The sequence below is a fragment of the Meleagris gallopavo genome, chromosome 15 (genome assembly GCF_000146605.3).
Source record: "Meleagris gallopavo isolate NT-WF06-2002-E0010 breed Aviagen turkey brand Nicholas breeding stock chromosome 15, Turkey_5.1, whole genome shotgun sequence".
Taxonomy (NCBI): Eukaryota; Metazoa; Chordata; class Aves; order Galliformes; family Phasianidae; genus Meleagris; species Meleagris gallopavo.
The window spans coordinates 4,002,355-4,025,284 of NC_015025.2; the positions used below are offsets into that span (position 1 = coordinate 4,002,355).

General features: G+C 48.4%; 2 protein-coding genes across 4 annotated transcripts in view; one reads left to right on the top strand and one right to left on the bottom strand.

Moving 5' to 3' along the window:
• The window catches only part of LOC100540450 (rho GTPase-activating protein 7-like), a 32,951-nt gene extending 19,387 nt beyond the window's left edge, over positions 1 to 13,564 (top strand). For 2 of the 3 annotated variants that reach the window (XM_031555676.1, XM_031555678.1), the window contains 10 exons: positions 263 to 326; positions 854 to 2,181; positions 2,841 to 3,011; positions 3,365 to 3,521; positions 3,745 to 3,943; positions 4,386 to 4,605; positions 5,843 to 5,957; positions 6,258 to 6,477; positions 7,775 to 7,917; positions 8,983 to 13,564. In XM_031555676.1, coding sequence (XP_031411536.1) covers positions 263 to 326; positions 854 to 2,181; positions 2,841 to 3,011; positions 3,365 to 3,521; positions 3,745 to 3,943; positions 4,386 to 4,605; positions 5,843 to 5,957; positions 6,258 to 6,275 — 2,272 coding nt within the window. In that variant the 3' untranslated portion in view covers positions 6,276 to 6,477; positions 7,775 to 7,917; positions 8,983 to 13,564. Of the gene's footprint in view, positions 1 to 262; positions 327 to 853; positions 2,182 to 2,840; positions 3,012 to 3,364; positions 3,522 to 3,744; positions 3,944 to 4,385; positions 4,606 to 5,842; positions 5,958 to 6,257; positions 6,478 to 7,774; positions 7,918 to 8,196; positions 8,339 to 8,982 lie in introns of those variants that run through there. The other variant, XM_031555677.1, reaches the window with a different exon arrangement.
• RARS1 (arginyl-tRNA synthetase 1) lies at positions 8,161 to 21,938 on the bottom strand. Its single transcript, XM_019620368.2, has 15 exons — positions 21,839 to 21,938; positions 19,371 to 19,505; positions 18,704 to 18,892; positions 15,510 to 15,621; positions 14,402 to 14,502; positions 13,881 to 14,002; positions 13,442 to 13,562; positions 13,061 to 13,190; positions 12,628 to 12,732; positions 11,496 to 11,674; positions 10,871 to 10,980; positions 10,037 to 10,142; positions 9,085 to 9,257; positions 8,589 to 8,836; positions 8,161 to 8,318 (listed from the first exon to the last, which is right to left on the bottom strand). The coding sequence occupies exons 3-15, from the start codon at positions 18,854 to 18,856 to the stop codon at positions 8,209 to 8,211; spliced, it is 1,770 nt and encodes a 589-aa protein (XP_019475913.1). The 5' UTR covers positions 18,857 to 18,892; positions 19,371 to 19,505; positions 21,839 to 21,938; the 3' UTR covers positions 8,161 to 8,208.
• Positions 21,939 to 22,930: the final 992 nt, after the last annotated feature.

Here is a 22,930-nt window from a genome sequence, read left to right on the forward strand (position 1 = left end):
TTTTTTTAAAAAACAAGTGCAGCTGATGAAGTACAGTCCTCTTTAGTTTTGAGATGGCAGAACTGGATCTGTGAATGTCACAGGTTAGTGTTGTCAAAGTTAGTGGGAACTGGTTGGGCCAAAACGTCTGGAGAACATCTGGCTGTGCACCAGTCGTTGGCACCAATAATGCTGACTCAGTTTAGAAGTTTGCTACTAGTTTGGTGCACGTTGGTTTTTGAGGAAAAAAAGATTAAATTCAACTCTTTTTCTTCTACCCTAGACGGCTGAACACATTGAATAAGTGTGCCTTGATGGAAGTGGAAATAAACTGTCAGAGGAACCAGGTATGTTTGTGAAATATGGTTAATTTTCTCAGTAAAAAGGTGATTAACTGTTATATTAAAATACTTTCTTCAAAGGTGTATGAAGGATTGCTTGTTGCCAGGCACTCAATCGGTGTGCAGGCAACACAGCAAACATGGTACCTGGGGCAAATGGTTTGTGTGGTCTCCGAGAGGAGACTTTCTACCTGAAAGTTTTGGTCACTGAAGCATGAAGAAGTGTGTGATTTATTTGTCTTTGGGTAAAAATACTTGGCCAAATCCTCTGGCTTTGCTGCTGATTTTTTTCATGCGGAGATCAAATCTGCTGTCTTTTCCTGTGGTAAACTTAGCGGGCTTGTCAGCATGCTGGGCTGTAGTTTGTCACCATGTTTTTCAACTAATAGAGCAGACCTCAGGGTAGACCTTTGGTAATGGAATGTTTACATTTCCCGTATGTAGGTTTTGGAGGTAGGCAGTCTTGTTTTGTTTACGTTTTTTGAATAACGTAATTTTTCAAAACTGCCCTTGAAATGTACTTTTCTTCCAAGAGTGACGACTCTGATGATGATGAACCTTGTGCAATAAGTAATAAATGGGCGTATGAGCGGTGCAGTCAGAAGTGGTTTCGCCTTGAGAGCCTAGAAGGTTCCACAGAAGGTGCTGGTGCATCCCTCCCAGGCAGCCCAATGCTGAAGAGCACTGGCAATGAAAACAGAGACCTTTTGGACCATGGTGACAAACACGATGCGTCGTCAGTTCACAGCACTAGCAGCGGTGACAGTGATGCTGTTAGCTCCCCGAAGTCTTTTGAAGACGTGGAAACCAGCCCGAGTTCCTCCAGTAGAGTTGCTTCACTGGAACCTGCCTTTAGTTGCTCACCTCCCTCCAGGGAATGTTTAAATGCCACCAACGAGAAGAAGCTTTGGGATAAGTCACTGTACAAAAAGAGGAAGAGCCTTCTAAAGAAAATGGAGAAGTTGCACTTACGGAGCAGCAACTTAAGGAGTGGTCAATCAAAGGCCAAGCCCATCATAAGTGAACCCTTCCTTCTGGAAGGACTTAATGAGGAGAAGATGAAGATGCTTAACTGTGTAAATATCGCCGACCTCCCTGGCATCCAAACAAAGAACAATTCTTCCTCTTCTCCTCCTAGCTGCAGTAGCAACAATAAATTTGAAAACAGCAGAACGGTGAGCACTGCCCGTCCTCTTAAAAAACCAGAAAGCTGCTGTGAAACAAAAGGGAGGTGTGCTGAGGACGTGGAGTCTGGCAAACTCCTGCTGTGGAGTGATGTATCTCAGGGAAAGCTAAACAATGAAGTAGAGTTACAAACGAACCAGATGTTTCAAGTACCACTTGGCCACAAACCTGGCACTTTCCCCAAAGCCCTTATGAAAAGTCCCATGTCTCCAGGAGATGACTCTCCCATCAGCTGGAGAACTGGTTGCAGAAGGAGCCGGAGCAGAAGCAAGTCCAAGGACTCCAAAGCCCCCAGCAGCCCCATCTCACGCACGGATAACAGGCTGAGTGTGTATGACAACATGCCTAATGTTGAATTGGATAAGCTGGAGGCAGCACAAGTTGGAGATGATGATGTTTTTTCAGAACTGAACAGTGTTATAGAAGATGTCAGGAGTCTCAGAAAGCTGGTTGATCAGTGGACAGAGAAGTTCTCAGATGATGGGTATTTGGACTTATCCAGTGACTTAACGGCTCTGTATCCATCCTCACCTAAAGAAATCTGTCTTGACACAGAGCACTCAGAAGTTAAGAGAGCAGCTGCGCTGTCCTCTGAAGGAGAGGACAGCTGTGATCTGGGCAAGGAGCTCAGCTCTACAGACCTGGTGTTCGTAACAGACCCTACAGCGACCAACAGGTCAGTCATCCTTGGGTTTCCCTATTACAACACCCTTCTAGAAGCTTTCCCTGTTGATTCTCTCCACTGAAAATGTAATTGTTATTCCAGAACAAAATATACTGAAGGGAGGCTATTCTGGGAATTGGAGTCTGCACTGGTGGTGCCAAGCACTTCTGGGCTGTAGGCAGCACGAGGTCTACTTACGTCTGCTCTGGTGTTGTTGGAAGCAGGGCTTTCATGATCTCAGGTTGGGCAGTAGGAAGGAGTTATTCTCAGGAAGAGTGGTAATGCAGGGACGCAGCTGCCCAGGGAGGTTGTGGGGTCACTGTCCTGGAGGTGTTCAAGAACTGTGGAGATGTGGCACTGAGTGACAAGGTGAGCATTGTAGGGATGGGTTGGTGTTCAGACTAGATGATCTTAGAGGTCTTTTCCAACCTTAATGATTTTATGACTCTAGCAGTACTCAGATATTTGGAGTGAGGCTTACGGCTGGCTTGCTGTGCTTCTTACTGAAACCTTTGGTACGGCCATAGAGAGTAGCACTTCGTAAGTGATTAACCACAAGTTCTATGGGAGCCATGGGTTGTGCTGAGTATTAGGGGTTTCACAGAAGCAAGCAGAAAGCTAAGAGGGACAATGGGAATAGTCCTTTGGTGTGACCAACACTTATCCTGTAGGCACAGGCAGCAACGTGAGTCTGTGGAAGACAGCAGGAACGTGGAGGGCTTTTCCGTGCAGGCTGACAGTCCGTCGGCCACCCAGCTGGCCAGGGCACAGAAGCTGGCATTGCTGAAACTCACTGCTGTCATGGACAGATACTCCCCTTCCAGTAAGCAGGGCTGGAACTGGTAAGTAGTCTGTTGTTAAAGCAAGCGGTGTTGGAAAGAGAGGATTTAAAGCAAGTGGGTGAATTCCTTGTCTGACTAGGTGGCATTGTCCACAGCGAAGAATTTCATCCTGCTAAATCAGTGCTGCTTTGTGCTTATTGCGGTGGCTCTGGCATTTCATCTGCTGTGGACAAAACTCCTGTTTGTCACTGGTCACTGGTTTCAGAGAACTTTGTAGTTGCTCTCTGAATCTTCCCATGTTTGGGGCTGTGATAGAGGTGCTTGGCAGAGACTACAGGACCGGAGAAGAGTGTGGGCTGGGCAGAGCTGTGCTGGAGAGCTGCTAAGTTACGTGTGCTGGTTTTTGTTTTCAGGACTATACCAAAGTCAAAAAAAATAAACACCTCTGACTACAAGGACAAAAATGTCTTTGGGGTCCCCTTGCTGCTGAACGTTCAGCGAACAAATCACCCGCTGCCTATGGGCATCCTGCAGGCACTGGACTATTTAAGAAGCCACTTTCTTGACCAGGTATGACCTGAGAACGTGCCACTAAGCAGAGAGACAGCACTCTCAGTCATGGTATGCCTGGGGGATGAGCCATGCTGCTCTCATTGGTACCAGAACATGTTGGTGTTAAGTCCTGCTACCATAGGGTTTTCCCTATCAAAAGGAAAGGAAGGGGAGCAATGATTTCGTGTTGAGGTTTGAGTCCTGATGACTTTGTCTTTAACATGTTCTTTTTTCCTTGTAGGTTGGCCTGTTCCGCAAATCTGGTGTTAGATCCAGGATTCTGTCCTTAAGAGAAATGAATGAAACCAGCTCGAACAGTGTGTGCTACGAAGGGCAGTCGGCCTTCGATGTGGCAGATATGGTGAAGCAGTATTTCCGAGACCTTCCTGAGCCCATATTTACCAGCAGGCTCTGTGAATCCTTCCTCCACATCTACCAATGTAGGTAACAAAAGCTTTGGCATTCCAATTCCTTGAGTATCTTAGGCTCCTAAAGCAAAAATATTTGGTTGTACAAAGCTGGACAGACTGGGGCTGGTGCTATGATGTTACCTTAGTGTCAGACAGTCAGATGAGACAGGGCCTGAACTGAAAAAACAACTCGAGTGCTGTTATTTGGACTGCAATTAGAGCCAGCTCTGTAAGTCCACTGCCACAAAGTGGAAGAAAAACTACAAGGTGTGCACCAGTGTTGTGGAATGTGTGTATTGCCACGTGGTGGGCAAAAGCTGTACATATGCTGTGATGGTGATAGCAGCCTTCGTGCTGTGAGCTGGAATGAAAAGGCAATGCATGAACCTGCGCTTTCAGTGCCCTGCTTGGCATGCCTCTGTTGGTTGCTGCCCTGCAATCATGTGTGATTTCCATTGTTTTCTGTTTCCAGATGTGCCGAAGGACCAGCAGCTGCAGGCTGTCCAGGCTGCTATTCTCCTTCTGCCCAAGGAGAACCGGGAAGCCTTGAAAATTCTCCTCTTCTTCCTAAGAGATGTGGTCGCATGTGTTGAGGAAAACCAAATGACCCCAACCAACATCGCTGTCTGTCTCGCCCCATCGCTGTTTCACCTCAACACCCTCAGACGAGACAGTTCCTCCTCCTCCACTCGGTATTTCATACTACTGAGTATTGCTGCTTGCAGCAGCATTTTTCTGTGCTTCAGGGGGGCGAGTTGGGGTTGGGTGCAGATGTGCGAGTTGCCCTCAGTTCAGGCTCAGTGCAGGCACTGTGCTCCTCCTGTCCTGCTGCTGGTGAGGGCGTGAGCAAGGCAGCATGTCCATGGGACCCTGGGGTGCCCCCTCCTGCTGCCTGACTGTGCCTACTGCCTGTGGTACTGTGGCGTGTGCGGGGCCTGCAGACCCCTGGCAGCCTGCAGCAGTCGCTTGTTCCTCTGGGCGATAAGGGATTGTTTCTGCCAAACAGAGCCACGGGGATCCTGCACGTTTATCTCCTTAAGTAGAAGTTATGCTATCTGGGTTGCAAAACATCTCCTCCTCCTACGTGCGGAGAGGAAAGTGCTCTTGGGCCAAAGCAGGCAAATGGAATCTCAGAGAGCATTCAGCCTTATCTATGCTCCTGAGGCACAGCAGTTTGATCTGCTCTCTGCCCCTTTGTGTAGACAGACATGTCCCAGGGCACGGAGGCTTGAGGGGAGCACAATGCCTAGCAGCACAGTCACTTGTCACCCACAGGTGACCTAAAGATTGGGGCTGTTCTCAGAGAAAGGCAGGAGCACAGGGCAGCTGCTCCTCCCAGCTGCAGGTGCCTGTGAGCACCTCCTGCCTTCTCTTCAACATTCCTCTGAAATATCAGGATCAGAAGGAGAGTCTGAGCTTTCCCTTTGCTGTCACTGCACAGACGGGGTTCCTTTGAACTCTCAGCGTTGCTGTAGCCAGGCGTTAATGCTGCAGAGCAGGGTTCAGACTTCAAAGCACAGGGTGGGGAGGGCTGCCTTTGAGGCGCGTGGCTGAGGACTTGATTCCCCTGAGGGATTTTGGAGCCCTTTGGCAGGAATGCACATAGATAAGAAGTGGCAGAAGCCAGGATTAATTCTGTCATATAGTGAGTATGAAGTAGAGGGGACTGCTTTAGAAATGTGGACCATGTGGTCCTTGTGGATGTTGCAGGGTCTCAGATGAGCACAGCATCTGCAGGCTTCACAAAGAGCAGTTGGGTTATGGCTGTTTGTGGCTGTGTGCGATGTGAGCTGGGAAGTGAAGTGCTGTGCCCTGTCTCTCCTGAGCAGCTGGCCCTGCCTTGGTTGCAGTCATGCCATGTAAGCCTTGCAAGGCACTTCTGATCCCGCACAGCTTCTTGCTCATTACCTTTTCCTTTCCTATCCACAGATCGAGCCAGAGTAAGTGTAGCCTGGGCAAGCCGGACCAGAGGGAGCTGAGCGAGAACCTGGCAGCCACGCAGGGCTTGGCCCACATGATAACAGAGTGCAACAGGCTCTTCCAGGTATGGTGCCGGCTGGCACGCTGCAAAAGCAGGGGCAGGGGTTTGCTGCCCTGGGCTTGGGGCCAGCTTGGTGTCTGTGCAGTTGAGGGCTGCCCCCTTCCCACTGCTGCCTGTGGGGCAGAGGCTGCCGTAATGCTATGCGGGGAGGCCTCAGCCAGAGCGCTACTCCTCCCATCTTGAGGGAGCTGGCAAGGGATGAAGTTCTGTGCTGGAACCCTGGTTGCAGTGACAGCCATGCCTGTGTCTGGCCACAGCCCCTTCTCCTCCCCCCCATTAATTTGCATTTGGATCTTCCCACAGACTGACTTCCCAGCTTGATCTCGGGCCTTCCTTGTTATTATGGACTTTGCTGGCGCTCACTGGACTGGGACTTACACTGGCTGCTATCACTGAGCCTGAGCCTGCCCTGTTGGCTGCTACCCCACCTCCTGGCTCACTCAGCACTCCTCACCACAGTTGTGCCTGATGATCTGCACTTGGGGCTGACCCTGTTTTCCACTGTTGTCTGCCATACTCTCAGGTACTGGGTGGCTTGTCCTGCAGCCTTATCACAACTGATTCCCACCGCCCCCCCCCCCCCACCCTTACCTCCTTCCAACGGGGACCGCCCCCGTTTCGGGTTCGGTACTTCACCTTATCTCAGGGAGCCCTTGGTGGATCCCATCATTCAGCTCTGGTCTTCTTTCTTGCACATGGCTCTCAGCAGTATGGAGCTGCCTCCCCCACTCTTCCCCAGTGAGCACTGCAGCCCCCTGAACTCTCTCCTCTGGGCTCAGCCCCAACGCTGCTGCCTGCCCCAGAGCCCTTGGGCCAGCAGCCATCCTGCACCTTCCTGATATGACTTGTGCACTTTGAGGGGCTGTGACAACATCCTCTGCCTTTCTGGGGGAGGGCCTGGTGTTGGCACTTGGGGACAGCAAAGCCAGGGTTGTTCCTCTTCCTGATGTTCACAATGAATGGCCCCGGTGGAGCTCTACCTGCACGTGGACCTGCTCAGCCAGACTCAAGCCTTCATCACTGGACCACACCTGACCCTGGCTGCTGTCTCTAGACCAGACCCTGCGTGGCTTGGCCTTGTCATCAAAAAAAGCAGTTGGTGCTGGAACTTGTGCTCAGCTGCCAAGCACTGCTCAGGTACTGTGGGATGGCTATGGTGCCCAGCTCAGCCTTCTGAGGTGGGATGGCTCTGCCATAGGATGGGGGCAGCTGTAGAGGTGATACTCACTAACAGCTGTATCAGCAAGCAGGTAAGCCAAGTAAGACACCCACTCTCACAGTCCTTCCAGAGGATAGCACAGGGGGAATGGCTATCTCTGCTCCCAGCAGTGTTCAAAGTCCCCTGAATCCTCAAGCACCTTTGCTGGTTTATCTGTTCAATCTCATGCACCTGTGCTCTCCTTTTGCTTTGGGTTTTTTTTTTGGAAGGTGCAGTAACAGGGAAAGCAGCATCGAGGTCCCATTTTGTGAGCTGTGAGGACTTTGCTAGTAGAACTGCCCAGGCTTGTGCAGTAGTGTGGCTGCATGCATGCAACTTAGCAGATGGGCTTTGAGGGCAGGAAGCCACCGCTTGGCTGGATCCTATTACAGGGCCCTTGCAAGGTACAGTGCTAAGAATGTGTGGTGTCCTTGCAGGTGGTATGCCTCACTGTCCTGCTAAGTGTTGATTCACAGCCCCCTGCTGTTTAAAGCTTTGTTAGAGAGGGGTTGGAGTCAAGGTGTCTTAGGAGGAGTAATGCAGTGATGCCATGTGAGCCTTGCACAGCACCTCTGATCCCACACAGTCTCTTACTCATTACTTTTTTCTTTCCCTTCCACAGACCGAGCCAGAGAAGAGTTTGACCTCCTCTGTAGCTACAAATGCATAGCCCTATCAGTTCACCAACACCTTCTGTGCAATGAGCGCCCTGAGCACTGACCCTGCACTGAGTTGAGGACTGTCAAAGACACCCTTGAACATCAGGTGTGCCTTGCAGCTTCCTTGTTTCTTATTTTTCAAACTCCAGGAGCAAGAGTACAGCCATGGGGATTCAGTTCCTGTAACTACAAATGCTCTTAGTTGTGCCCACAGCATTTGCTGCCTGCTCTGGACCTGAGTGCTTCTTCTCTCATGCTTCAGTTCCCTTCCCTTTCCCCCTCTGGTTGCTGCACCCCTACCACCTCTTCCCTTGCCCGAACCCCCTTCTGTCAGACTCGGACACAGGGAGTCAATCAGTCCTTTTTTTTTATTGTCACCCCACAGGGAACAAGTTAGTTACATCCTCTCCACAGGCTTAATTCCCAGGATGTCAAACCCTTTGGCCATGATGGTGGCGGTGGCCTCGCACAGCAGCAGCCTCCACATATTCACCTTGACAATCTGGCCTGCAAAACAACAATAGACCAACGTAGGACCTGAAGCCACTGCTCAGATGAACCACCACTGCCCTCTCTCTTGGGGCCCACCTGCCCCCATGCTGGCCCCAGGACTGGCTGGTCACAGCTTAACGCTACTGCTCTGCCACCCCCTTCAGCCTTTGCCCCTGGACAGCACTTGTTCTGCAGCCACCAGTAAGGCAACAACAGTCTTCCCCACACAGGGAAAGACCTTGCAGTACACAATTACATAGGCAGCACCCTTAGGCCAGCACTCACCGCTCTGCCTGTCCTTCTCAACACAGTAGCAGTTGTCGTAGAACTCAGTGAAGGTGGTGGCCAGCTCATAAAGGTAATCACAGAGCGTATGCAATAACAGATCATCCAGGATCTTCTGCAGAATCTCAGGGAACCTCAAGATGCACTTGCCCAGTTTCCACTCCTTCTCATGGTCAAGGACAAGTGCCTCCTCCCTGGCTGCCTTTCTCAGCATTTCCTCATCAATATTAGCCAGACGAGCAATAGCCCTGAAATGATACAGACCACAGTGTGCTTGTCATTACCAACAACTTCCACCATTGCAGAGCAGTACCCTGCTTCGCATACCCCAGGCAAACATCTCCAGTGGCAATGAGTGATGGAGCTGACTTCTCTTTCCCCTTACTCCTACCAGCACTGATTCAACAGAAGCCACTCCTTCCCCACCACTTACCTTTGCAGTGGAGACTCAGAGGTCATTGCATGATTGAAGTGACTCCCTCCACCCTCAACTCACCTGATACGTGTGAAGGCATACAGCAAATACGCAGCTGTATTTCCTCGGTCATCCAGCATCTTGTCGAAGGAGAACACGTAGTCATTCAGTCTGTTGTGGGAGAGATCTGCGTACTTAATGCACCCAAAAGCGACTGACACCTGGGCAGCCTTCAGCTCTTCTGGCGTGAGGACCTATTACAGTTTCAAAGCAGGTAATGATCAAAAGGAGGAAAGCTGCGGTGCATCAAAACGCCCAACAGCTTGCATGACAAGCTCAGGGGGTTTTACCCCCATCCATGCTCTCAGGCCTGCATGCACATAGTGTACCCTCTGTTCCTGCAGGCTTGCCTCCCACATAACATCTAACCATCTGCCACCATGCAGGTTGACTTTCGCACTGCGCTCCCACTTCTCACAACCTGTGCAGACAGAGAGTACACACTGTGCTCTGAAATGCCCTTACATAGCATTCTGGATCAGCCAAACCCTCAAAGAGCGCCTCTATGGTACAACTGCAAGCTGTCAGCAAGGCCCAGTGGTTTGTACCTACGTTGTATGAGGCCGTGAGAGATCGTCGTCGTGTTTCCATTTGAAAGCGAGCTTTCAGCACAGCATGAAGAGCCATGCTTCCTGATTCCATTGCCTCAAACAGTGCTCAGACCATTTGATCCTTCTGTTCCATTCTGTGGCCTACCCTGTCCAGGTCTCCTCAGGCCATCAGAATCCAAGACAGAAGAAATGTTTTTAAGCAGTCTGCAGTTTGTACCTCGCTGCTATGTATCCAGGGTTGCTCTCCTTTTTCCAAGACAGCACCATGTCCAATTGTTCACAAGTAGCAGTACCAATTTTGTATTAAAGCCACAGCAACCCCCATGCAGCCTGGCTGCATCCATAGTCTCAGCACACATTCAAAATGCTGAAGTTATACACCTGTGAACAAATCTGTGTGGTTCCCTGGAAAGATTAGCTACCTTGTCCCGTTCCTTGTCTTTCAGCTTGTCCATAGCCCGTTTCAGCCCTTCTTCCAGAAGATCCATAAGACGTACTGCATCCCCTGAACGAGTTTTGAACTTCTTCCTGAAAACATACACAGCCAAAATGACCACTTACACATGAGGCAAAACACTCCCAGGAATTTTCACTGCCAACATCTCTGATCCATTAAAAAAAACACATACCCCCACATTGCTTTGTCCTGAAGTACTGGGCACCAGACGGCCAAACCTAATAAAAAGTGTAGGAATCTAACAATATACATGGGAAAAGGTGGGAGTGGAGGAGGGAAGGGTCCAACAGCCAGAACTGTCCCAACATCAAGCAGGACACAATGCCAGTGCAAGACTCGAATCCAGCAAGGCATCTTTGCTTCTGTAACAAGCACACAGCAAAACCCATGCAACACTATGTGACTGCAGTACACACTGGTTTAACTTAACTGAGTGCAACTTAACTGAGACACAAGACCAACTCTGCACACCAGAACACTGGTGTTCTTTTCCCAACTTGTATTCCATCTTCTTCAGGGCACACAGAAAATAAGGACATCATAGCCTCCACCATTGCCAGCTCCAGTGTTTGCATTACCTTCCTCTGCATTTCTACCAGCCAAGTCACAGCCCTCTCCCCAAATACGAGGCAGCAAAAGCCATACCTGACTTCACCACTACTGTCTATGTGTATCGAAGGGCCCTGATGTGCGAAATCACATACGTACTTGTCAATAAACAAGCAAAAGTCTTCTGCACTCAATCAAACATCCGCTTCAGAGCACGTTCAGAGGAAAAAACATACGTCTAGAGACTTACTTGTCTTCTCCCAACACCACTCCGAATGCAGCATGAGTGATTCTGGTTACTGTGGGGTCATACCAGCCAATCATCTGCCCAGCTGCAAACACGGTTTGCAAATGCACCGACTGCAAGGAAGAAATACCAACAACCAGTTCTCAACCCACTCTTCTGGGAATGGCTTTCTTGTCACTTTCACGGCCTTTAAAATGTTCCTTTGCAACGTGACTTTAAATGTATTTAGCTCCACAGAAACTTTCCCCTTCAGAAAGTTTAACCTGGCAGAACTTGCTGGGCTTACAAAAGCAGCAAACTTACATCACTGCTCAGATACGGCACTGACAATCCCGCATTTCCTCAGGTAAGAAGAGACATAGGTTATACACAGTGCATCTCTCTATGAGATTTAGGCTCAGCATATCTCCAGTGGTGACTGTGCTTCTCTCACCACTTCATTCCAGGGCTGTACGCAGAGGCCACCAGCCAGCACATCAGATTCACCATTACACCACTAAGGTCAAAAGCCCATACAGCACAGGGAAGACCCTACAGAGGAGTTCTATTTACCTTATTGTCGTGCTTGTTATTTACGAGATTTCTGATTAGCTGTATCAGCAGAGACAGGAGAGACTGACATACTCACCTGGCCACTGTCGACAACATAGATAAGGATATCGCCCTTCTCTTCAAGCAGCCTGTGTCTAAGTGCAGCCAAGTCAGACGTGTCGTATGTGTAACCTCCATCTGACTTCACGATTGTCAGCGGGACAGAGAAACCTGGCACAAAGACAACCTTCCGGCCATCATCCACCTGGACAAAGCCTAGGAAAGCAATGGAATACTGCACTGTGTCATATCTCATGGGGAGGCTGTGGGACACGATAGGCAGAAACGGCTCCTGTTCCGATGCTATCAGAACAAAAAGTCCATGCACGTGCATTAATAAATACTTAACATCTCAAAACATGAACAAAATCAAACACTAAGCCTAAATGAGAACTCCCTCAACAGCCAAGTCAGATTTTGTGTTGCACTTCCAGAACGCAAGACCAGGTACAAAAAGCAGATCTGTACCACTCTGGTTTTTCCAGAAGAGACTTAGTTGGATTTAAAACCCCACATCATTGGCATCCAGAGCTACCTTTGCAGCTGCAAAAATAGCATTACAAAGGAAGGCACAAAAGGCAATGGAAGCTCTACAGAGATGCACAATGTATTTAGAAAGTAAGGCTAGTTAGAACAATACAGATGGTGAGACTCAAGAAATGCAAAATCTAAATAGAAACACGTAAAATTCTAAACTCATTACAGTCCACTTGGCTTCCTGTGTGCATCTCAGCGTCAATGCGAACCAAAAGTGTCACTGCCTTCACAGAGAAAATTTCTCTGATGCAAAGTCTCCTACAGTCACAACACTAAAAAAGATACGCTGGTGAAAATAAAATGAACTTCAGTAGTGCTTCGTGCTATTTCCAACAAATATCCCCCACAAACTATTTTTGCTGTCAGCAGAAAAGATTTGATCTTTCTGGAGTGATATTGAGATATATATATATATATATATATATACATCTATAAAAATAATGAGTTCTGCCCATGCCTCCTTGGGAGGAAATTCCACAAAAGACCCACTCCAAAATTCCTGCTGAGAAAAAGAGCAAAGTGCAGAGAACGTGCACCCCTCTGAACATCAGTTCCAAGCCTCAGAGGCTAGGAGTGAAGTTACCTCTTGTGCTGATCTGCACCATTGTTGATTCCAAGGCAAAAAGCCTCACCTTTATCTTCAAATTCTTTCACTATGTCTTTCATCATATCCTGGTAGAACGACTCCCCTCTCTCTGTGAGTGTGACGTCCAGGCAGTTGTAGATTTTCTGGAACTCTTCAGGAAGAAAACAAATAGAAAATAATTTCAATAAATCATACAGTGGAAATTTTAGTAGCATATATTTACTAACAAACACAGCAAATCCCTAAATATGTTTTCTATCTCTTGGTCAAGCTACTAGAGAAGGACTCAGACTAGACCCAGGAAACAATGGCTTTAGTTGAACTCCTCTGCAGACAGGCCAGTTCCTTGGCTGCTTTATCCTTTTTCTCTAAACTTGTTGCAGCATGGTGGCAGTGATTTCATTAAAAAAAAACTAGAGGATGGTGAGAAAAACCACACCATCCTAGTGCTGAGCTACGCCTGTGAATGTGGCGGTCACCTTTCCGAGACACGTCGCAGATCAGCTCCCACGCTTTAATGAAGTCAGGGTCTTTGCTCTGCAGCAGCACCACACATTGGTAGGCTCGCTTCTTAAATTCCTCCTCCGTGTCAAATCTCCTCTTGGATTCCTATGGTAAAACACGCCGCATGAAAAAAGCACCTGGTTTTTCCCTCAAAAAAAAGAGTAGAACACCCACAACGCACTCCCAAAGCACGATCATCTCAGAACACAGCACCTTCAATCATACTCCTCGTGGACAACTCGAGACCAGATACTGTAATTCATTCATTATCCACTGATAGGTAATTGCAATCATCTATTACCTGAACCTGCTTCTCAGCTGTTGACATAAATATCACAATTGTTTGCCACAAATACCTTGTAAAAAGCTTGGAGATCCCCAATGGGAGGAGAAACGGTTAAGTAATCTGGAAATTTGTCTTGCAGGTGAGCAATGAGCATTCCGAACTGGGTGCCCCAGTCTCCTAAATGGTTTAACCTTGAAGCAATTGAAGAGCACAACAGAAATGACTTCTCAGACATATGTTTTAAAACACGAACATTTTAAATACTATATTCTACATGAAAAAACACATAGTAAGAGAAACCAACACCAGGCAAGCTCTGCCCCTGCTTCAGCGAAGAGAAACTGCTCGACTCCTAACCTCACTACACTCGCTCTGTTTCCTACCTTGCTACACATCAAAGACTACTTTTTTACCTGCTTATTAAGAACATCATGCCGACTAAAGCACAGAGGCAGTTACTGTAGAAACGTAGCCAAAGAACCTTACCCCACCCAAAAAGCAACTCTCACCTCAACACATCGTAACCTGCAAACTCAAAGAGGCGGCACATACTTTCTCCAATGATGGTGGACCGCAGGTGACCAACATGCATCTCCTTTGCAATGTTAGGGGAGGAGAAATCCAGTATCACCTTACAGACGGTACAAAAGGAAAAAATGAATAAAGGCAACAGCCATTACCTCATCCCGTATGTTTCACGTGGATTTTGTTGGGTGGGCAGAGGGAGGCAGCACATGACAGCAGAGCGGCCCACGTGGAACCTCTGAGCAGGCTTCAACCCAGGTCTCCACTGCATCTGCCCCAGAGGGTCAGGGATCTGGGCACAACGTGCTGTCCCCAGGGAGCCCTGGAACACCCCTGCCCCTCAACCGCCGGCACCCCAGAGACCACAAGGTGGTACATATGGCCCACCCATGGTCCCCCCCGTCCTGAACTAGGGGAAGGGGCGGGACTTGAAAGCAGCCTACAGCCTAGCACGTGCTTCATCCGTATGGGTGCAAGATGCCCGTCTGCTTACTGCCATCCATACCCTTTTCCTTTTGCCAATAGCTGGTGGTTGAACTCCATTCACTAATAAACTGCTCAGCTGCTTTGATACGAAATCCTTCCGCAGATGGACGTTGATAAAACCTTTAGACGAGAAAACCAGCAATGAGTGTTGGAGCTTCTTAAGCGCCTTAAACCACGTTTCCTATTTTTCCCCCTTGGGTTTCTCTTTCCTCACACTAAGGACAAGAGCTTATGAGGTTATGTCGACTAAACAAAAATTTACTCCAGCAATAGCAGAACAAAGCTGTCCCTAGAAGACAGCTTCTGTACCCAGATTAAAAGAGCCTGTTTCACACAATGACGTCCCAATGATGCAGCAGAGTCTGCTTGACCACCCACAACTCCTTTTAGCACACTGTCACTCCGAGCTGAATTCACAAAAACTTTATTAGAAAACAAATAATCTTATCAGGGTTTGCAGAATACAAAAAATACTCCTAATATCTTTTCTTTTTTTTTTTAACTTTTTAGTTAATATCCTAAAAAGTAGTTCCACCTGCCGTAATTCATGTTTGTAGAACAAGTGTTTTACTTCTAAGAGTTAATGAATGAATTGCCAAAGCCCCCTGCAGGCCTGTGCCACATTGTCTTTGTCTTTACACTTCTGCTCTAAGAAATATGAGTCCTCCCATTTCTTCCTAAGTCACAGGGACAAAACAGATGCAGCAGTTAGTAACTTCCATGCTCCTGCAGCACCTCACTGCCAAAAAGGCAAGGCTCCCCCCTTAGCCCTTTAAGAAACAGTAGACATGCCGGGTCTTGGATGAGAAGGACATACCCATTTTTGCAGTAATTTCATATGATTGTGACCCCATACCTGCCCACTGATATTCAAGGTGCAGCAAAACCGATCCTTTAAGTGAAAAAATTTCTGAAGGGGATAGGACCACACCAACCAATTTAAAACAGAGGGAGATCTGCTGCTGCTGTGGAAATGTAGGGGCTACGAAGCTCACCAAGCAGCAGCTAGTTCATCTCATAACATCAGCTGTAAATGACTAGTGAGTCAAACTCAACTCAGCTCCATCCAATATAAAACCACCCTTTCAGCTTTCTAACATAACAGCGTGTAACATGAAGTATCATACCAGGACCAGCAATTTCAACCTTCTCAATGCATTCGTTCGCAGGAATATGCTTTGTGATTTTCTCAGCGATCTCTCTCGGACTAACCTTCTGTTCCCTGGTTTTGAGCAGTATCTGAAAAACAAGAAGAGCCAGTAAAATTCAAGCCTCCACAGCATTCCACAACATGAAACAGAAAATGTAGATACTACTGTGTTAGAAGACCCTCATAATACAGGCACAAACACACCAAGGAAAACATCTCCAGCACCTTTTAAAGGTTAGATCAGCTCTTTCCACACAACAGAAGGCTAATTAGACCCAACACATTCAGCACACCCAAAGGCTGGACGTCAGAAGAAAATCTTTCAGGCTGTTAAGAGCTTGGGCAAATTTTAGTTTCTTTAAACTGATTTAACTCTTTAAAAATCAAAACAGCCAGCACATCCTTTGCGTTTCTGTGAAACCTTGTTAATCCATTTCACACCCATCTTCAGCTGTGCCAGGCCTCCTATCTGAAGAATTTAAGTTGTGCCTGCAAGGAATCCTGAGAGAATCACAGAATCATTGAATGACTTGGGTTGGAAGGGACCTCTAGGATCATCAAGCTCCAACCTCCCTGCCGTAGACGGGGCTGCCAACCTCCCCATTTAATGCTAGACCAGGCTGCCCAGGGCCCCATCCAACCTGGCCTTGAACACTTCCAGGGACGGGGCAACCACAGCCTCTCTGGGCAGCTGTTCCAGCACCTCACCACTCTCTGTAAAGAACTTCCCCCTGACATCCAACGAAAATCTCCTCTCCTTCAACTTAATACCATTTCCCCTTATCCTGCTATTATCTACCCTTTGAAAAAGTTGCCTCCCCTCCTGTATGTAGGCTCCCTCTAGGTACTGGAAGGCTGCAATGAGGTTACCCCATCGCCTTCTCTTCTCCGTGGTTTCTGATTTCTGATTACAAGCTACCAAAACAAAGGCATTCCGTTCTACCGTAGACTCAAACTGAATGAATAAATAAGTAATAAAAAGCAGAACCCAAGTACCAAGGACGGTCCTAATGCTGCCTGATTTTCTTTAGAGACTATCAGAAAAACTGCTTCTGAGGTAGCTCTCTTTTTCCCTCCAAACTTCCCACAGAAAGGAACTGCAGTAACACGACTCAGGTTCCTGTTCTGGGTTATTCCACAGTTCACTTGTCCCTTCCCCAGACCTCTCATACAACTTTTTGCAGATCTTAGAAAAACACCCTTGAGGAGGATGCTGTGAGCTCTCCCCTTGCAAAATGCTACATTTGTACTATTTCCTATATTACTGCGACTACTCGTTTCTGAACATGGTTTTTCGTTCTTAACGTGCCACGTTTGAAAGCATTCTATCACCCCGCTCCACCAAAGTCAAAAAGAACATGTAGCTCTTGGTCAATTTAGAATCTAAGCTTGCTACTGCTTCTACATGCTAACTTGCAGTCCGCTGCAAACTGTGACTTCTGCTTAGATGTCAGTCTGCAGATCAGATCTGCCACGCCGCTGATTATTACAAGATGGTTACGGCTTTGAATGGGCAACAAATGCAAACTTCTGCAGGGATCAAATTATGTTACCCAGAGTGCAGAGAACAAATGCAAAACCGGATGCTAAGCATGTTCCAGCGGATGACAGGCACGTCCTCTGAATCGCTCCAGAAACAGCCACAGCACTCCTACTGCTCTAAGGAACAGGCAGAGCTCCTTGCTCAAGCCCCTGGCATTAATATGCCAACAAGCTCAAAGGAAAACAACACACATTTGCGAGAGCTGTTTCCACATCAGCGCCTGGAAGGGAGAGGCTGCCGTCTGGCACGTAGTGGCTGCCCTCAGTCGGATGATTCCTGCTCCTCTTGTGGCGAGCAACGCTCCGGCTCCAAAGGTAACTGCGGCATGGTTAGATCCCTGACCTAACTCGCTGCTCTCACAGAAACGACTGCGCTGCATCCACTGGCTCTGCTGCTCTGATTACGCTGCGTGTGTCCCAAGCCCAGTGTGCTGGCACGCCTGCCAAGGAACAAACCCTACAGCCAAGCCCAGCACGAGGAACGTTTACTCACCAGTACTGCTGACAATGGCGAACTGGTCGGACACTGAGTTATGTGAACAATGCTGACACTGAGAAGCCAGGACGGCTCAAGAATTCTAACGGCGACTTAATTGGGGTAAAGCAGCGGTCAGAAAAATGGCAAAGCTCTGGAAGTCTGTGTCGGTGCAGTCACCCAGCGCAGCCCTCTGGCTGCAGCCCAGGCACAGTATGCTAGCAGCGTGCTAACAAGACCGAGGGCAGACATGTATTCGGAAGGCTGCTTCTGCCCTGGCACCGCAGCCCCAGAGCCTGCTGCCTGGCACGTATCGGTGCTGCCCGGGACACAGGCACAGGCACTGCAGAGGGCAGCCTGGGACTGCAGAACTTCACGTGCATTTAACTTAAGAATGACAGTCGCTTCTGTTGAGACTGCACACTGCAAAACCAAAGATCTCTAGTTACGAAGAGTTTATCTATTCACCCCAAAGGCAGCGATGCACTGGAAGCGCGGACACTTGTTCCATCTAAACGAGGATGTGGCACCTTCTTCCTCACCTCCTCGTTTTACTTCGCTACAGTCCCTTCCTACTGAGCAATGCCTGAAGTGCCTCTTACTCTGGCTCCTCTTTGGCCGACACCTTCTACAAACCAGCAGTGCCCTAGTTTTCCAAGCAACGCTGCTGGTACTTGCCAGGATTAAAAACCCCACTGCTTCCTTGGGACACGCACCACAGGTGATCTGTGAACTGAAGCCATTGATACAGCTGCCCAAAAAACCTCCATGCGTATCGTAACAAAACAAACACGATTTCTAACTTCTGTTCCATAATTTAACAGAAAATACAGAAGTCATTAAGAAGGACTTAAGCATAAATAAAGGAATACAAATGATTTAAATCCTACAAACTTGCCAGTTATTCTGTGGCTACGTATAACTCAGATATTCTCGACTCATTACAGCCATCTAAAAAGAGACATAAAGATCTGCTCTGTAAAGGTCAATGCTTTCTACAATGCCATTAGATATTCCGTGAATCCTCATCCCAGAGGGCTTCAACAAGCCTTAATCAGGTCCAATACTGCAACTGTCACCAGGCCGTCTACCGTTTTGCTTCTAGCAGGCAACATTCCCACTTTCCTTCTCTTTGCAAGATCTCTCAGATTTACCTGTGTTATGCCCATGGCGCTGTTGCACTGATAATCCCCAAATTTGGGCTGCTGGCTCGGTGTCACCACCAGCGGAGGGTTTTCTAACTCTGGGTAGGCAGCCTGAATGGCAGCTCCGAAGATCTCCTGAAGACGGCTGTTGATATTAATCATGCTTTTCACCGTTTTACTTCGTTCCTCTTGAAGGCTCTGGACAAACAAAATACAGAAAGCTCAATTCACAGCACATATAGAACAGTCACATCCTGCTTTTCTGCTTGGCTGCCTGGCAAAGCGAGACTGAAAGATCTGGCCGACACTCCAGGTACAAGAGCAACATACACAGCATGGAATTCACGAGACTCAAGAGATACATCTCCCTTTGAATATCACAGCCCAGACACTTCCCCTGAACGCAGTGCTGCGTTTTATTTCTCGCACATCGTCAGAGATCCTGGTAAAGCAGCTGGGCTGCAGCTACACGACCGTTTGAGACAGCACAGCGGGGGCTCACAAACTGACATTCCTCATCAAGTCACCTTTTGTTCAAGGAACCAAGAAACATCAACAGTTAAGATGTTAGAACGCAGAATCACACACCTCTACCTGCAACAAACTGACATCACTTATGTACTCTCTTAATGAGAACAAAACCACGCAATACGCCTTAAGTTCTCTATTCCCTTACCTTCTGAAGGAAATTCAATCGATACTTAAGTTTCGCGTTTTCGTCTCGCAACCCTTCCAAACTTGGGGAGACTCCCAGGCACCCAAAGTTCTTCAGATGCTCAATTTCTGCAGTTAGTGACTTAATCTCGTTTTCCTGAAAAGCAAATGAGATGGACACACAGTGGGTCTCGGAGAAGTGGAACAGCAGGTGGGGAGTGCAGGACCTCAGGTATAGTCCTGCCTTATAAAGGTAACAATTCCAAACAACTGTTGTTTAAAGGTGGTCTCTATTTGTGCCAAAAACATGGGTCAGTGAGGTAATAATCACCTTACTAAGCTCACAACAGAAGCACGAGAAAGAGAACAAGTCAGGCTAAGAAAATATATTCTTAAAAAAAGCATTTCCTCCAGTTTTTCCTTTATAATTTAGCACAGACATCCAATGCTTCGATTCCAAATTCCCTGAAGCCTCCTTCAGGCATCAGCCAGTTCCACCACTTCTAAAGCCGAGCCGCATTGTCTCTCCCAGAGGATGAACCCACAACCACCGACTCAACCTGTGAGCTCACAGGGCAGCGTGAGGCTGGCCTGCAGTGTGTGCTGGCTCCCAGCTCATGGCGTTTCCTCCCCTACTGTCGCAGTGGCTTCTTCTCTTAAAACTGCCATGAGGTGCTTGGGAGAAATTTCAGGTGGACTTTTACCCTCCAAACAAACAAGCTCCGGCTTTCAGGTTTGTCCCTCACTTTTGTGTCCTCCACAGCCCAAGAACTCTTTGCAGTAGCAGCACCCACAGCTCCCCTCGCCCCCCCCGACCTCAAGCCCAGGTGTAACCACACAGCCCAGCAGCCCAATGCTGCTGCAGGGAGCAGCCGCTTCCCTCTCCCAGCCTCAAGGAACCCAGTTCTCATAAGCTTCTTCTCTGCTGTCCACCTCCGCTGTAACCTGCTCCACAAAGAGGAGTCAGGGTGCTGCTGGAAACACGTGGCAGATCTAGGAGGCAGCTCCCCATCCCGACCCCTTATCCGACCTCGGCAGGCTCTGGGCTACCAACATGCTCTCAGCAGGAAGCAGCTCGGGCTATTATTGCAGACAAATATGCTGCCAAACCTTATAAAAAGGGCTCGTTTGCTTTTTGCTCTTGGAACAATCAAAACATTTTTTAATTAAGGAAACAAAATCCAGGTCATCCAATCTTCTGGCCCAGTATCTTCACCTGAACAGCAGCTCCCACAGGTGCCAGCGTAGTAGATGTGGATGCTCAAAAGTTCAGAGCTGGGCCAAAGTGATCTTAAGCTTGCTCTGTCTGCAGAGCAAGCTGGAAAGCTTTTGAAAATTTTTGAGGTCATTTCTCATTTGCGCTTCAGCTTCAGTGCTTCCAGCACACCTCTTCTACAGCCCCGAGGTGTCCTCTGCCACCACGGGAGAACAAGCTGTGTCCTGCAGTATGATCCAAGTGATCCAAAACCAAAGCTATTGCTCAACCTGACCTGCTTCCAACAGCCCATCCCAGCTGGTCTTTGGTATCTAATTACTACTCTTTTGAAAACCAAGGTAGACCCTTTTGCTTTCACATACCTTTCCTCCCACTAATCCATGAGAAAATATGCTTTCCTTATTTAAAAATTTTCTTACTACCCTGACTTGGTGGTGTTCCCTATAACTTACAGATCTGCTCGACAAATTTCCAGACTGAACTTCACATTAAAATAGCTTGAGAGATTTCATCACATTACTTCATGGCTATTTCACTGCAAATTTCAGTAAGCACTATGGCAACAAGCGACTCAGAGCAATGCTGGAGCAGCAAAACAAATAATCTCACCTACACTCAAAAAACCCAGAAAGTCCTTAAAGAAAAACACAAAGATTACGTTCTGCTCTCAAGGTCACATTATCTGTTAAATCCTGCATCCACCAGCTCTCCGGCTGCCTACCCAAGCATTGCTGCTGCCATACAAATTTCCCTTTTTTGGCTCTTTAGCATCTAATGCAGAGGACGAATTGATCTCATTCAGAACCACTGGGCAGAAAGACTGAAAATCAGCCGGCGTTACATCGTGTTCCCAGAACAGAGGGGGGCAGGATGAGAAGGGCTGGGCTGGGCCAGCAGCACCACCGCACAGCCGTCATTAAGCTCACCTGAGAAAGTCATTGCACACACACATTACAAACACCCTTAATCACAACAACCTGCAATAAGGCTGCAAATCACCTGTGAATGCTGGGTATTGTTAAACAGACATAAACCCTGAAACCTTCCTAAAAAATAAATTACTACATTAAAGTACGGATACCCTTGTAGCTCCTTTCCCACAGTATATTCTGAGGGAGGGAGGGAGAGAACACAACAGCACTATGCCTCTGATCTGCAAAACAAGTAACTGAGGAAAGGAAGAGGAAAAGCTGCTGTTCCAGAAATAAAACTCCATCCCCTACTCTACCTGCACAGCCCTGGATGCATCACAACTTGTCAGTAAAGGGTCATACCTGATGACCACCTCACAAGAAGCTGCGGGAATTGCATGAAGCCATGCTGACATCTCCAAGGGCTCTTTGGTCAGCTGAGTACTAGCAATCTTCCCCTCACCTGTAAACACAAAAAAACTATAGCTTTTTCAAAGAGACCAAAATAATCCTTGTATTTTCCGTGAGCGTGTAATTCAGGCTCCACCGAATTATCACTGAACTTGTACATGCTTCAGTCTCTGGATAGACAGTTTAACTCCGCTGCATTAAAAAAATGAGAAAGCAAATGGCTGACAAAGCACGGCAGAGTTAGGAGCACCTCTCTCCCTTTCCCTTCTCGCCTCCCACATGGTTTTATTGCTCCTCCTGCCTGCCTGACCGGCTGCTGAGCCGGCTCAGCACAGTGGCTGAGCACACCGCTTTCTTTGCAGACTCGCTCTCTTGAAGAGCTGATGAAACCTGCTGGGCCCCAGGGGTCTCCGGAGCTGGGACAAGGGCTCAGCCCTGAGACGCCTTTCCTCTCTCAGCAGCTACAAAGGAAAACGCGAGGAGCTGCGCACGTTCAGCAACCAGATTTATTATCTCAGCGTTTTATGGCAGCGCTTCTCTTACGTTTAAACTGCGAGCTGAAAGCGTACTGAATCTTTGAGCACGCGCGTACGGCAGGGAGAACTCACAGCCCAGCTGTGCAGCAATCCCTCATGCCCAGGCACGTCCTGGGGCACCGTGAGCAGCACACCTGCAGAAGGATGCGACGTTTTCCTAAAGCTGCCCGTATACTCTACAGTCAACACCAGCAGCGCTAACGCTGTCTGGACAGCCTTTCATTTTTACATACAGCCTCCGATAACAGCTGGCTCCATCCTCCTTCCCCACCACAGCGCTCTAGGGCCGTCGCTCCCGTGCGGGAACACCCGGGGCTGCCGCCTCGCCAGGACCAACCGGCATCCCCGTTCTCCGGGCCCGGCCCGTGCAGAAGCTGCCCCGCTCCGCAGCAGCGCTTTGGCTCTGCTCGTGCCCCAGAAGCACGGCCGCGGGAGCGCCAAATACTCCGCCCGCTTTCTTCCTTCGGCTACGAAGCCCGCCCCACAGCCCGCGGCTGCACGGGTCTGC